Source organism: Limulus polyphemus, unplaced genomic scaffold (assembly GCF_000517525.1).
Source record: "Limulus polyphemus unplaced genomic scaffold, Limulus_polyphemus-2.1.2 Scaffold9607, whole genome shotgun sequence".
Lineage (NCBI taxonomy): Eukaryota > Metazoa > Arthropoda > Merostomata > Xiphosura > Limulidae > Limulus > Limulus polyphemus.
The window spans coordinates 8,112-21,566 of record NW_013675217.1 but is presented as its reverse complement, the minus strand read 5'-3'; the positions used below and the strand labels follow the sequence as shown (position 1 = coordinate 21,566).

The 13,455-nt window shown below is 34.3% G+C and overlaps 1 protein-coding gene across 4 annotated transcripts in view; it reads right to left on the bottom strand.

Moving 5' to 3' along the window:
- Nucleotides 1–2,535: 2,535 nt before the first annotated feature.
- The window catches only part of LOC106476001 (SH2 domain-containing protein 3C-like), a 17,634-nt gene continuing 6,714 nt past the window's right edge, over nucleotides 2,536–13,455 (bottom strand). For 2 of the 4 annotated variants that reach the window (XM_022379988.1, XM_022379989.1), the window contains exons 2-6: nucleotides 13,028–13,079; nucleotides 11,108–11,344; nucleotides 9,544–10,628; nucleotides 9,134–9,302; nucleotides 2,536–7,427 (exon numbers count right to left, since the gene is read on the bottom strand). In XM_022379988.1, coding sequence (XP_022235696.1) covers nucleotides 6,885–7,427; nucleotides 9,134–9,302; nucleotides 9,544–10,628; nucleotides 11,108–11,344; nucleotides 13,028–13,030 — 2,037 coding nt within the window. In that variant the 5' untranslated portion in view covers nucleotides 13,031–13,079 and the 3' untranslated portion in view covers nucleotides 2,536–6,884. The remainder of the gene's footprint in view (nucleotides 7,428–9,133; nucleotides 9,303–9,543; nucleotides 10,629–11,107; nucleotides 11,345–13,027; nucleotides 13,080–13,455) is intronic. The other 2 variants (XM_022379987.1, XM_022379990.1) reach the window with 1 other exon arrangement.

The window sequence follows — 13,455 nt, the reverse complement described above, 5'->3', positions numbered from 1 at the left end:
ATTTACTGTTGTCCAGTTGATACTGTTCTAGTTAATTTACTGTTGTCCAGTTGATACTGTTCTAGTTAATTTACTGTTGTCCAGTTGATACTGTTCTAGTTAAGTTACTGTTGTCCAGTTGTTATTGTTCTAGTTAGTTTACTGTTGTCCAGTTGTTATTGTTCTAGTTAGTTTACTGTTGTCCAGTTGTTATTTGTTCTCCTTAGTTTACTATTCTCCAAGTGTTATTGTTTTCGCTAGTTTACTGTTGTTTAATTGTTATTGTTTTTGTCAGTTTAGTGTTGTCCAATTGTTTTATTAGTTTACTGTTGTCCAGTTATTCTTGTTAGTTTATTGTTTCTCCTTGTTTATTATTCTTTGAATGTTCTTGTTCATGTGCTGTTCTCTAAGTACGGTTGTGATTTTGTATACTTACTGCTGTGTTGTCGTTCACGTTTTCCATTTAAAATGTACTTTGAACAGCCCAAGAGAAAACAGAAGAACAAGAAACACAAGGGAACAGTGATGTCTGCATCAACACTGGAGTTGAACAACTTGGGACAAATTAGTGACATATGCAGGACAGTTGAAAAACAACCTTGTTTTCCAGAGTGTACAACTGCTGCCGGAGTTCTTTTTTCGCATGCTGCATTAACGGAAGTTTGGAAACCTTTAAGTCAGACACTAGTACAAAACGTTAAATCTTCAGATAGAAAGGAAGGAAGTTCTTCAAATAAACCTTTACGTAATATCACTAATGGAGTTACAACCAATGGATCTGTTTGCAATGGTTTAACAAAGAATGTCAAAAAGAAGGGTGCTTCTCTCGAGAAAGAGAAATTTAGTTTTAGAAACCTGCTACGATTACAGAAAAAAGATTCAGTCTAGTCTTAGTGAGTACAATTATACTTCTAATATTTAATAATAATTTCAATTTTGTTTATGGCTATAATAGATAAGTAGTTTCCCTTGTTTACGAAGACAAAATGAAAAGTAAAGAACGATTTAGATCTGAAGTACACTCTATCCAGCAAATGTAACTACTGGCTCTACAAGTATTAGTGTTTGATAACCAAACGAGTTAGGTCTGAACTATACATGGGAAGGTACACACTTTATCCAGTGTATGTAACAACTGGCTCTACAAGTATTAGTGTTTCATAACCCATTTTCCAAGGGATTTACTGTAATTGGAAAAAGCTAACCATAATTACTATTCAGAATACAAAACTTTCAGAAATAAGACTTTTTTGGAATTTAAATCCAGTATACTTCCACCTACTGTTTACATTCTGTGAACTGTAAACATGAAACACAGTATTTAGTGAAAAACATAAGCTTAGCCCTTATTAGTAAGAGAAAGGACAAGTAAAAATCCCACTGTATAGTCTATACAGACTCTGTTTTCACTACAAGTCAGTGTTGGTTTCTTTAAAATTTTTACCTTGGTTTTAAACTTCTTTTTTTTTAAGACTAGAAGAAGTCTTGAAAAGTTTTCACCGATTGAATCTCATATCTAATAAGCCTAATTTTTTAACGTTTTGTCATCTACTTTGTACATAAACAATACCATTAAAATTGTTTTTACAAAGCTGGCTACTAGCTTATCTTTACAGACTTATGTCATTACAGTAATAGAACAGTGAACTGAAGATGTCATGTTTAACCTTATATTTACTTTTGAATAATACACTTTCATCATTGCAGGCAGTACTGCTTGTTTATTGGTGGAATTCATTATGAGTACCAAGTACTAATGTCAGTATACCTTCCTTAAAACATAATAGAAATGTGCTTATAACTTATAGAAATGTGGGTGTGGGAGGTATTTTTTTTTTATAATATGGGAATAAAGTTCATCCTAAGTTACACTGGTATTTCAAGATGTTTGTACTGAATACAGTATCTTTGCTGTTCAGATTCATCTACATTTACAAAAATAATTTATTTATATCTAAAACAATACCTTGTTTTTGTACTTTCTTGGTGGGACTTTACCTCCTGTATTTCTTGGTACAACTTAACTTTATTTTTGTCATATGTTGTTTGATATTATGGAGCTTTGCCTTGTTTACAACCTGTATTGGGTGTGAGAACATTCATGATGAATCGTGTTTGATTGGTGGGATAAGTTTATGATGTATCGTGTTTGAGTGTGAAAACGTTCCTGATTATTTGTGGTTTAGTTGCATTATTCATAATTTAACATTTTTAATAATTTGTATTTTTCGACCTATAGAAATAGATTGAGTTAAATGAGCAGTACTCAGTGAAGACGAACTACTTCTGTAGTGTTTCAATTAATAATATAAAACAAACGTTTACTTGAAATACTCGCTTATACTGGCACACTCCTCCACAACCAGCTTGTTTAATGACGTAGTAGGAAACAGCGGCTACGTAACCTTCAAAGTTTCGTCACTACCATCAGTTTTTTACCATATCATACAAAGAATACTGGTACTTAAAAAAACACACTAAATTCCACATATTGCTGAGTGATAATGAGTCAAACCTTGTACGAATTCGAATTATATCTGTCAATTGTCAGCAACGCAAATTGAACTATAGGCCTAACAGCCCCTAGCCTAACCGATTCCAGTAGCGAGTAGAGCTAGTTAACCCTATTTTAACCTATGCTTTATAATGAACGTAAACGCCTCAAGAGTTTTTTCTCTAAATTAAATGCCCTATAGAAAGTGCTTAAATGAAGTATTTCAAGCTTGTCAGCGCTTTATTGTAGCTAACTTGACTGAATGTAAAAATTTGTGAATAGTGTACAACATCAGGCCTTACACTGGTGATGTCGTTCCGTCTTAATCGTAAGGGCCAAATCTATAAAATTAATTGATTGTACATGTTTGTTGAACTTGTGTGCAGTAAAAATAAAGTTTGTCTCACTTATTGTTGATTTCTGATGTTATCTCTATATTTTAACTATTTAAGTGGTCAAACTTACGATACTTAGATGGCCTGTGGTCGATAAAAGTTTGTTTGGAATATATTGGCATTCGCCATTTGTCTCTCTCTCTTTGACTGTTTGATTTAAGTGATAAAAAGAAGCCGCTCCACGACACTGAATTAAAACATGACAACACATACAGAAGGTTGAGTACGTTATATTTAAATTATTTTGGAGCCTCACCTTTCGCTTACAGTCTACGGACGCCACGTCCGGCTATTCTCCATTTACATTCCTTTGTTTCCAGTGTCATTAAGTGCAAAGGTCTTGAAAATTTTAAGCCCACGATCTGAACACATTTCTATGAACTGAGTGTATGAATATTTTGCATGTGAAAGGGCTGTTACATGCCCCCTCCCAAAAGTGATAATTATTTGGTGGCATGACTACCTACGAAACACCAAAAGATGTTAAGATATAGTTCTGATATATTCCGTTACACCACTGCTTTATATCGGCTGTGGTTTTCACGTGACTTGCTGATTTGCATAATCAAAAACATTTTAAAATAACGTATTTTAGGATTAACACAGGATGGACTATAGAATTCTGGTGTTATAGCAGTTTGAGTTAATGGTTCATTAATCACGACTGTTCACATTCGTCAATAGAGAACCGTTATTGAAAGTTAATTAAAATCATCATTATTATAACTCGTATATGTGTAGAAAAAAACATACACAATGGTTGGTGCAAATTCTATCTCACGAATGAACCAAAGAAGTTACGAAGAAATTCATGATTTCAATAAATTGGTAACTAAATATTTTTAATAGCGCAAAATATTACGAATTTGCTATATAAAACTGATAGTGTTAATAGATGAGTTTAACGTTAACTGAAACTAGCTTTTAAATATTTGAAAACTAAATCTCTTGTGTGAATTTCAAGAAAAATATTTCCTTCATGCAAGCTTTTTTGTTGGTTGACAAATATTTGTTATCCTATATACAATTAGAAAGTTTATGGTTTTTGAAACTCGGTAGTACATGCAGGATCTTTCATAAGCACTGGAATATATTTCAGTTTATAGAAATTTGAATTTAAATACTTATCATACCTCTGTTCGAAAACTTCTTGATAGTTTTCTGATTTGATTTTATTCGTGTGATAATAAAGACGCTTTCATTTCGTTTTCCTTTATTACTAAATATTTTACTTGATAGATAATTTCCATTAGAACGGCTTCACAATTTCAGTATTGTTACTTGACCTATTATTATCTAATTAATCGACAGATGGCTAAGATCAGTGTTTGGATTACCGTTGAAAACTTTGCAAAGAAACTCGAAAAAATCGTACACTGGATATATGTAAATAAAGATATTAACAGAGCAATATGTGATATCCTCTAACATCGAATGTTTTATGCTCAAAACTGTAGTACCAAATTGTTTAAGCTTATTTTTATGTGGTGTGATTATGAAAGTTTAATGTCTACAGGTGCCGTAAATATCGATTTGTTTAGAATGAGTAACAAGAAAAATTTAACATGCCATACTTATTAAGTGAGGTTTTGGAAATATGATTACGATAAACTATTCTATCCTATGAATGTTTTATCGTAATTGGTTGAAAGCGCATCACGTGGTACGAAACATGTTTCAATGTTGCCTTGAAAGCTGGGCAACAAATTGTTTCAATGTTACCCGGTTGGCAAGGCCATTGCCATGTTTGCTTAACATCGTAGCAAAACTTTGCAGACGACAGTTTTTTGTAGCACAGTGAAAACACGTTGATGCACTTAAACCTAAGTACAAACAATTTGCTCAAATCCATAAAATGAATGTGGATGTATGGCGTTAGGATTTCAGTTACTCACAGTCAGCACTCAAAACATTAAAAAAATAATAAAAAATGTGGAACATGTTTTCCTTTTTCATCTTAGTTTAGCAAAACTTTAATTAGTTATTTTTTCTGTTGCTCAATTATTTTATTTTTTCGTGCTAAATTTAGAGAACTTTTATACAAGAAAGTTATTCAGCATTGCAAGCAGGCGACCCCAGAGGTATATCAAATTTGAATTTTACGAAGTTGCAGTTTATAACATTTGAACTAATGAAATATTGTTTATTACAAGTAGAACTGATGTTACTTCTAGATACGTCAGTTATTATACAGTCTTACGTTGTTGTAACGTAATACGGATAACATTTGCCATTAATAATGGAATCGAGGACAAACTAGCTCAGACTGAAGCTTTTACTAGGGTTAATGAATAATCCATCGATTGTCATGTTTGACTTAAAGCTTTGATAAGGCGAGTAGAGGGTACTAATGTTACACCATTGTTAACCCTACTGTTAGGATGAACAGTTTATTCAAAACCACGAGCCTCAGGAATAATGTCATTGATTTTCTTGTAAAAAAATATCAATTGCTGAAAACATAGTTTCCGTTTATTTATCACTATCATAAATATTACTGGGTCTGATAGTAAAAACATTCCAATAGATATTAGCAACTAATTCCATGATTAACTATTTTCACACATTTGCCAAAATTCTATCTTAAGCCGTCTATTTTTCATGATCTAATGTTCTAAAGCACCAGAAATAAATAAATTAAAACACATAAGCAGTAGTTTTTATTCAAACAATAATAAAGTTATCCTCCGTTAAAACAATTGTCGTTCAAACCCAGAACAAAACACCGCTCCATCCACATAGATGTGTTAAACAAGTAACCAGACTAGTGATCACAACGGATTGATGGGATACATACACAGTCATTCATACTTTAAACAGCAGATTACACTTTAAATTCTGATCTTTTTCTTCACATTTTATGGGTTTGGTATAACATGATACAGTAATCTTGTTATGGTGGTGAATGGCAACAATGTCGAAATAGTAGTCATGTAAGTATTAGGCTTAAGTGCAGATGGAGAAGCACAGACACAAACATTTTCATAACGTAGGATAATAAGATACTAGCCAACCAATCAGAAATCGTATTTACAGTTAGAAACTGGGAGAGCCATGTTAGTTTCAGGAGAGAGAAGTCGAAACAAAAGTCATCGAGCCAAGCGTGTGTATTTACTATTTAAACAGTACCCATGAAGTTAAAGGTGAAAATAAAAAAAATCAACCACAACAGGAAATTGGGTCCAAATATTGGCGCATCGGAACACACTATTAAAATTAAAATACCAAAAGAATCAGGAACACAAAATAAACCATAAAATAACATGTTCAGGTAGGTTTATTAGTTAAATTATTGTTGAAGTTGTAAATAATGGAAACAAATAATCAACCGCAACAATTATAGATGGCATTCCGATACGGAATTCTTGCCAAACAAGAGTGTTGCAGAAACTTAAGTCTTCCGACTGGCCGTGCATTAAATAATCCAAAGAGAGAGAGAGAGAGAGAAAAATATGTATTTCTTAAGCGTTACTGTACGGATTTCAGCATTGCTCGTTGGGAAGGGGGTAACTGCGGTAATTAAATCACTCGTATTTTTCCAATATTGATTCCTTTAGGCTGACATTCATATTTTAAATAAACTGGTGTTGATATATATTAACAAAGTGAATTAATACATATCATATATAAAAGCAATTTTAATTATTGTTTTAGTACTACTGCCTTGTTTGGCACGTAAACTCATTTACTTTAATAAAATGAATATTAAATACATTTTCTTTACTCTTTAGATATAAGACTGTATAGTAAACGATATCCGAGTTTTATCATACATATATTAACTTTGGTATAATCAGTTTCAGGATTCTTTTGGAAAGTAGAGAAAAATTTACAAGTTCTACCATGACATTATTTAACAGCTTCCTTTGAGATCCTTCGTCATAGAGGTAAAGTAGTAAAAGGTTAAAACTGAAGTTGACATTTTCATAAGCTTTAAACATGGCTCATACAGGCGCAACGTACTTTTAACTTAAATTAGTGAATTTTTTCAGCTGCGTCTAGAAGAAGTTGGCTCACTAATTACTCTCACATCGTTCTGACATTACAGCTAACAACTGGTTGAACTTGGAACACCTTTCGCTAGCATCAACAGTTGCCCCTTTGGTGCCCCACAAGAAGCGCAGATGAAACTCTGTTCTGAACAAATCTAATAATTGCTTATGACACTTCAGGCTTTCCAGCACTATTTCACTATTCCTCCTGTAGGTGGAGCTTTGCTGAATAAAGATCCTACCCATCTCCAGATGAGTCAACATTATCTGTAGCCCGTAGTCTGTTGCCTTTTGTTCCCATGGTAACCCGAGTGTAAGTGGTCTCTCCGTCTCCTTGCTGTTTGTGGCTAGTTTCTCTCCTATTGGCTCCACTTCATGCTGCAAGTCGTTATGACGTTGGAGGATGGTGACTAAGGACACGAGGTACGGGATACAGGTGTTAGGTGCAAGAGGGTTTGAACATTCTTCCATGGTCTTCATTGTTGGACGAAGTTTGCTTTCATAAGTTAAAGCAACTTCTGTAAAGTTAGTCCGGAGAGAAAACCAGGTGGAACGTAGGCGGGCAACCTTGTAACAACAACAAAATCTTTAAACGATCTTTCTTCTAATCATTTAGATATAAATATTTCAAATGGAGAAATATCAGCACGTGCTATTAGAGTATTATTGTAAAGGCATGATACTCACTTAAAAGGATTGTTGGTAAATGAAATTATTAAAGACAGGATTTGGGTATGTTTCAATGTTTTCAGGGATCTATTTATGACTCAACCAGCTTCAGGCAACAGGGTGATAAGACCAGGTATGATACTTGTTGGAAAGAAGTACTGATAAAATAATACTAGTAAAGATTGGATCCGGGAAACCAGTGAGGTTAATTGCAATGATTGGCGTGACTCTTATATTACTAGATACTTTATAACCAACAAAGTCATGGACCCATAAACAATGTTGTGCATAAACTGTTGGGGGTCTGAGACCCTTTTAGTAATTCTAGGGTTAAGCACAGAAGTGTTTCACTTACAAAGTCAGAGTTTACTTTTATAGATAAAAGTCTCCATGTTGGGCTTACATTGGGTAAAATAAACTATTTCAATATCATCCAAAGCACGCACGGCTTCTAACTGGTGAGTTAAAATGTATTCCTTAATTTCTATTGCTACCTAAAATCCACCGAAACGTGTGATTCTTAATTTGAAAAATATAACTTGAATATTTTTCACCATCCCTGAACTACAACATAAATTGTGATGTAATAACTCTGATGCCTGAAACCAGCACTAGCTGTCAGACTATGAATTCCACATGAGGAAGTGACAGTTCCTAACAGTTGTAGCAAAACACAAACAATCCCAAATCCTACACGAGAAAGTGACAGACAGAGCAACTACCCGACTCTCCTACCTGAGGAAGTGACACACAAAACAAACATCCTCACAATTGTACCTGAGGAAGTGACACACAAAACAAACATCCTCACAATTGTACCTGAGGAAGTGGTTGTTCCTAAGAGCTGTAGCAATACCCATACATCCATACAGTCTTACCTTAAAAAGTAACACTTCCTAACAAGTGTAGCAATACCCATACATCCATACAGTCTTACCTAAAAAAGTGACACTTCCTAACAGGTGTAGCAATACCCATACATCCATACAGTCTTACCTAAAAAAGTGACACTTCCTAACAGGTGTAGCAATACCCATACATCCATACAGTCTTACCTAAAAAAGTGACACTTCCTAACAGGTGTAGCAATACCCATACATCCATACAGTCTTACCATAGGAAGTGGTTGTTCTTAAGATCTGTAGCAATACCCATACATCCATACAGTCTTACCTAAAAAGTAACACTTCCTAACAATTGTAGCAATACCCGTACAGTCTTACCTAAAAAAAAGTGACACTTCCTAACAAGTGTAGCAATACACAAACATCCATACAATGTCACCTAAAAAATGACACTTCCTAACAAGTGTAGCAATACCCATACATCCATACAGTCTTAACTCAAAAAGTGACACTTCCTAACAGGTGTAGCAATTCATAAATATTCTCACAATCCTACCTGAGGAAGTGACAGATAAAACAAATATCCCCTCTATGCTACATGAGGAAGTGACAGACAAAACAAACATCCCCACTACCCTACCTGAGGAAATGACAGATAAAACAAATATCCAAACTATTCTACCTGAGGAAGTGACAGACAAAACAAATATCCCCTATCCTACCTGAGGAAGTGACAGATAAACATCCACATATTCCTACCTGAGGAAGTGACAATCCCTGCATTATCCCAGCAAACCCAAACAAGTTGCCTAGTGCAGTCTTGGTGTCAAGAGCAACTTGAATCCACTTGTTGAGAATCACAGCTCTTTCTGCCTCCCCTCCACAAGTAAGGATTGTTACAGCAACAAAATACTTAAGGCAATTTAACCTGAAGTTCAAAAATCAGAAATAAATAAAACTGTTCTGTATAAAAAGAAAAGTTTTCATTAATTATTGGATTCATTAAAAATAGCATAAACTGTCATAAGGTACCATATAAGTTAAAACAACCTACCAAGCCCCTGAAAATTATGAATTGATATATACAAACATGATTCAGCTCCTACATGTTAATTAAGGTATGAAGGGTTTGAATCCATTTTGTAACTCTAATAAAAAATTATGCTTACCTATCCAACAAATCTAGCTGCAATTGAGCTCCTTGGGGGAGAGTTAGAAATTCTAGGCCAGAGGTGACACTGAACCCCAGATCACAGTTGGAACTCAGCTTTACCACCTCCAGATCAGTCTTGGTCAAGTGATGGGCTAAGATTCGAGCTCCGGTCTCCTTTAGCAGGTTTCGCACTTTAAGCAAGGTTGAACTCTCAAGAGGTCTGTTGTCTGGTGGTAGCAGGAACGTGTTGAAATCTGATAGGTTAAAATGTGATGGCGGGCATGTGTTTGGTATCGTTAAGTTACTGCTTGTAAACCCAGCATCATCAATAAAGAAATACTCAGATGTCAGGTGATGTGTTCTTCTGGGTAGAGATGTATGTTTCACTCTGTCATCAAAACAGAAAGCTTTTAATACGTCATTAGATTCAGAGTTCAGTGCAATTGCTTGAGAATCAGAATACTGAAGACCTGTTTCTCCTTTCTTCGGGTGTTCTTTTACAGAAGTGGACATTTCTGATGCACTATGCTGAACGTTTCTTTCTTGTTTGTTCACAACAGGTTTGTAGGTGTATTTGATTGAAGGTACACGACTTGGTTTAGGTGGTGGTTGTTCTCTGTTCATGGCAGATGCTTTGGAGCTTGTTTTAACTTCCCAACTTTTCTGTTCCATCAAAGGACCTGAAGTAGAATCACTCAGTTCTTGGGCTACAGTTTGGTAATGGTGCGGACGTAGGGTTGCAAATGCTGCAATATTGCTCTGTTGTGTATCTAACATCTGGGTAGTTTTGAGAGAGTGTTTTCCTATACAATTACCATCATAGTTTCCTGGTTTGAAAGGTAATTCTGATGGAGATGGTGTCTTTACATTATATGCATTCTGTTCTGGAGTCCTGACAGCTTGACTCTGCAAAACATATGGAGATGTACAGTAAGAAAGGGGATTGCTGCGATTCACAGGCCGAGAAATCACAGCTCCAGAAGCTTCAGAAATAGCTTTTTTACTCCCAACATAATATGTGACCAAGTCTGGCACAGTGTCAAAACACTCATCTTCAAACTGGTACTGCACTCTCTCATATACCGAGCAATGCTGAAGTGCCTGAGGATGTCAGAAATACACAAAGATGTTGAATGTAATATTTTTAGTAATCTCGAATGTTTCCACAACACATGATTATACTTGACATATTTTTATGTCATTTCTAATTACTCTGAATGAAATATGTGTATTCATACATAGTCACATGTGCATATGTAACATATTAATTACTCTTTAGTGAAAGAAATATGTAATCTTACTACTTTAGGAATGATAAACTAAGAAAGGTTCTTGTTTTCACAGCACCCTTAAATTACCTTGTTTGTAACAAAAGTGGGGTATCATTCTTCTGTAGACAGTAACCTTAACTTACCTTGTTTACAACAAAAGTGGGATATCATTCTTCTGTAGACAGTAACCTAACCTACCTTGTTTATAACAAAAGTGGGCTATCATTCTTCTGTAGACAGTAACCTTAACTTACCTTGTTTACAACAAAAGTAGGGTATCATTCTTCTGTAGACAGTAACCTAACTTACCTTATTTATAACAAAGTGGAGGGGCATTCCTCTGCATAAACATGTCAGAACAAAATCCCCAGGTCGAGAGATGCAGTCCCGAATTAGGAAATGGCCATCTTCCCTCAAGAGTTGTTCAGCTCTTTGTCGAGGGATAGTTCCATGATACCAGGCATGACTTCGTAGATCGTTGTCTTCCAAACTCAGTTCCCATTCTAGTGTCTTCTTTAGGTCTTCCTCAGCTAGCTGAATGTCCACCTGTTTACAAGGAATGTCACTAATCAAAGTTGGGTTTCGTTTATATAAAATATAATCTTATCGAAATGTAACTTGATTTAAAAAAAAAGGTGTTTATAGGAAGAAGCACTGGTTGAAATAAATGATACTTACAATCAAACAGTTACAATAAAGTTGTTCTTGTTCAATAATACTTGAGATTTTTAATTGTTCATATTCCAAAATGGTTTAGGTTATTTGTTTGTAACAATTTCATTATGGTGGAACATGTACCAGAAAGATTTTAAGTTGAATTCTGTGATGAGTCTTAATCTACGAACTGTTCCTTAAGTCGTAAGTACGAAACAGAGAATGGAAATACTTGAAAGTTTTATTATGTAATGCATTCCAGAATGAAAAAAAAATTCCCAGCCATTTTGTTAGTAATGTGTGTATGACTACTAAAAAATACTCTTAAATCATGTTGTAAAATATTTGGTGAAATACACTTATACCAAAATCAGAGTAGCAACTCCAAACGTTTGGTATTTAAATGAAGATTTTATAAAAGATAACTTATTTTCTAAAATACATTCAATTAAAAAAGATATGCAAGGTATAAAAAATATGTTATACATATATATATATATATGTAGAGAAAATATCTTGTATATCTAAATTTCAAGAGTTTCTAAATCACCCTAAGGTTATAAAGATGTATGACATCCTAAAACATTCTAACTTTTTACACAAGTTAATTAATTTTGTAATATCTTTAGAAATTAAATATGGAAAAAGTAAAAGTACAGTACACTTGCATTTTTACCTCAAATTTCCAAAGAACATACCATCAGTGCCATACATGTAAGGGAAAGGTCTCAGGAAGTTCAAATTTTACATTTAGCTCGCTAAACTGACATGTTTTTCTTGTTCTGTGTTATATATTAGACATTAAAATCAAAGGAACTAGAATAACACTTGTATTTATAACACATTCTCAAGAGACATGTTTCTTTCTGTTGAACTAGCTGCTACTAATGAAAGTAGTTTCATAAACTTCACTCGTTGAGCCTGAACAGCATCTTTCCCTCAAGGCTTGTCACCTATCATGCTCTAGTTCCCCTGTAAAAACAACAAAATGACTTGTCCGGGAGTACGATGTGGTTCGTTTATTAACTACATTAGGACTCATAAACTGAGATTAATCATTAAGCCTGTATATTTAAGGCAAAGAAGCGAATTTTTAATAGGGGAACACGCTAAATGTTATCTATGTGATGGGGAGTTTTAGTGTATTCCAAGTCGTATAAAATCTTTGATCAATAAAAATGGGAAATAGAATGTTTTTAATCTTTTCCTTCTTGATAAAATGTCAACAAAAGTTCAGCAGGTTAGGGTTAGCAGGCTGACGTTAAAAAAATCTATAAATATCAGTTTCATTTGAACAAAAAACGAAGGTTCCGGCAGTTTAGCTCACTCAATAAAAGTCTAAAAATCCCAGTTTGACTTTATAAAAATACAACAAAAAAGGTTGCATGTTAGCTCGTACAAGTTTACGTTCAAGAAACAGAATTTGAAGAGTTTGTTTCTCAGATGTACATTTGTATTCAGTGTGCTGCTAGGAGGCGCAAAACGTGTTGTTTACGAGTAAAAACGAAACTTGCTCCAATAGAAGTAGGTGTTAAATACAGTAAGTCAGAAAGGATATACAACTTAAAGCCTTACCATTATTGGTCCGATCTCTCAGAAGAACGTTACTCTGCTCGGAACCTGTAAACTAAACAAACATCTTGTTATATTACACCGGTAAAGTATTTCATTATATTTCAAGTGTTTCTTTGAACAACTAGAAAGAAATCTACACCGTTCTTAGAGGTCATGTTTCAAGAATTTTATGCAACAAAATATATATGTTAAGTATGTAGGTTGTTGATGGAAAGAAGAAAAAAGATCGGTAAACAACATACATCATTCAGTGTAAAAGTTTCTTGGTGTAACCTCAACCTAACTGATGCTACGTAATGAATTTATTTATTTCAAAAGAAAATGAGAGAATCGGGCAAGTAAATCATGGACAGAAATCTGCCTGAATTGTTTCTGTTAAGTGCCCGGCATGGCCAGGTGGATAAGGCGCTCGACTCACAATCTGAGGG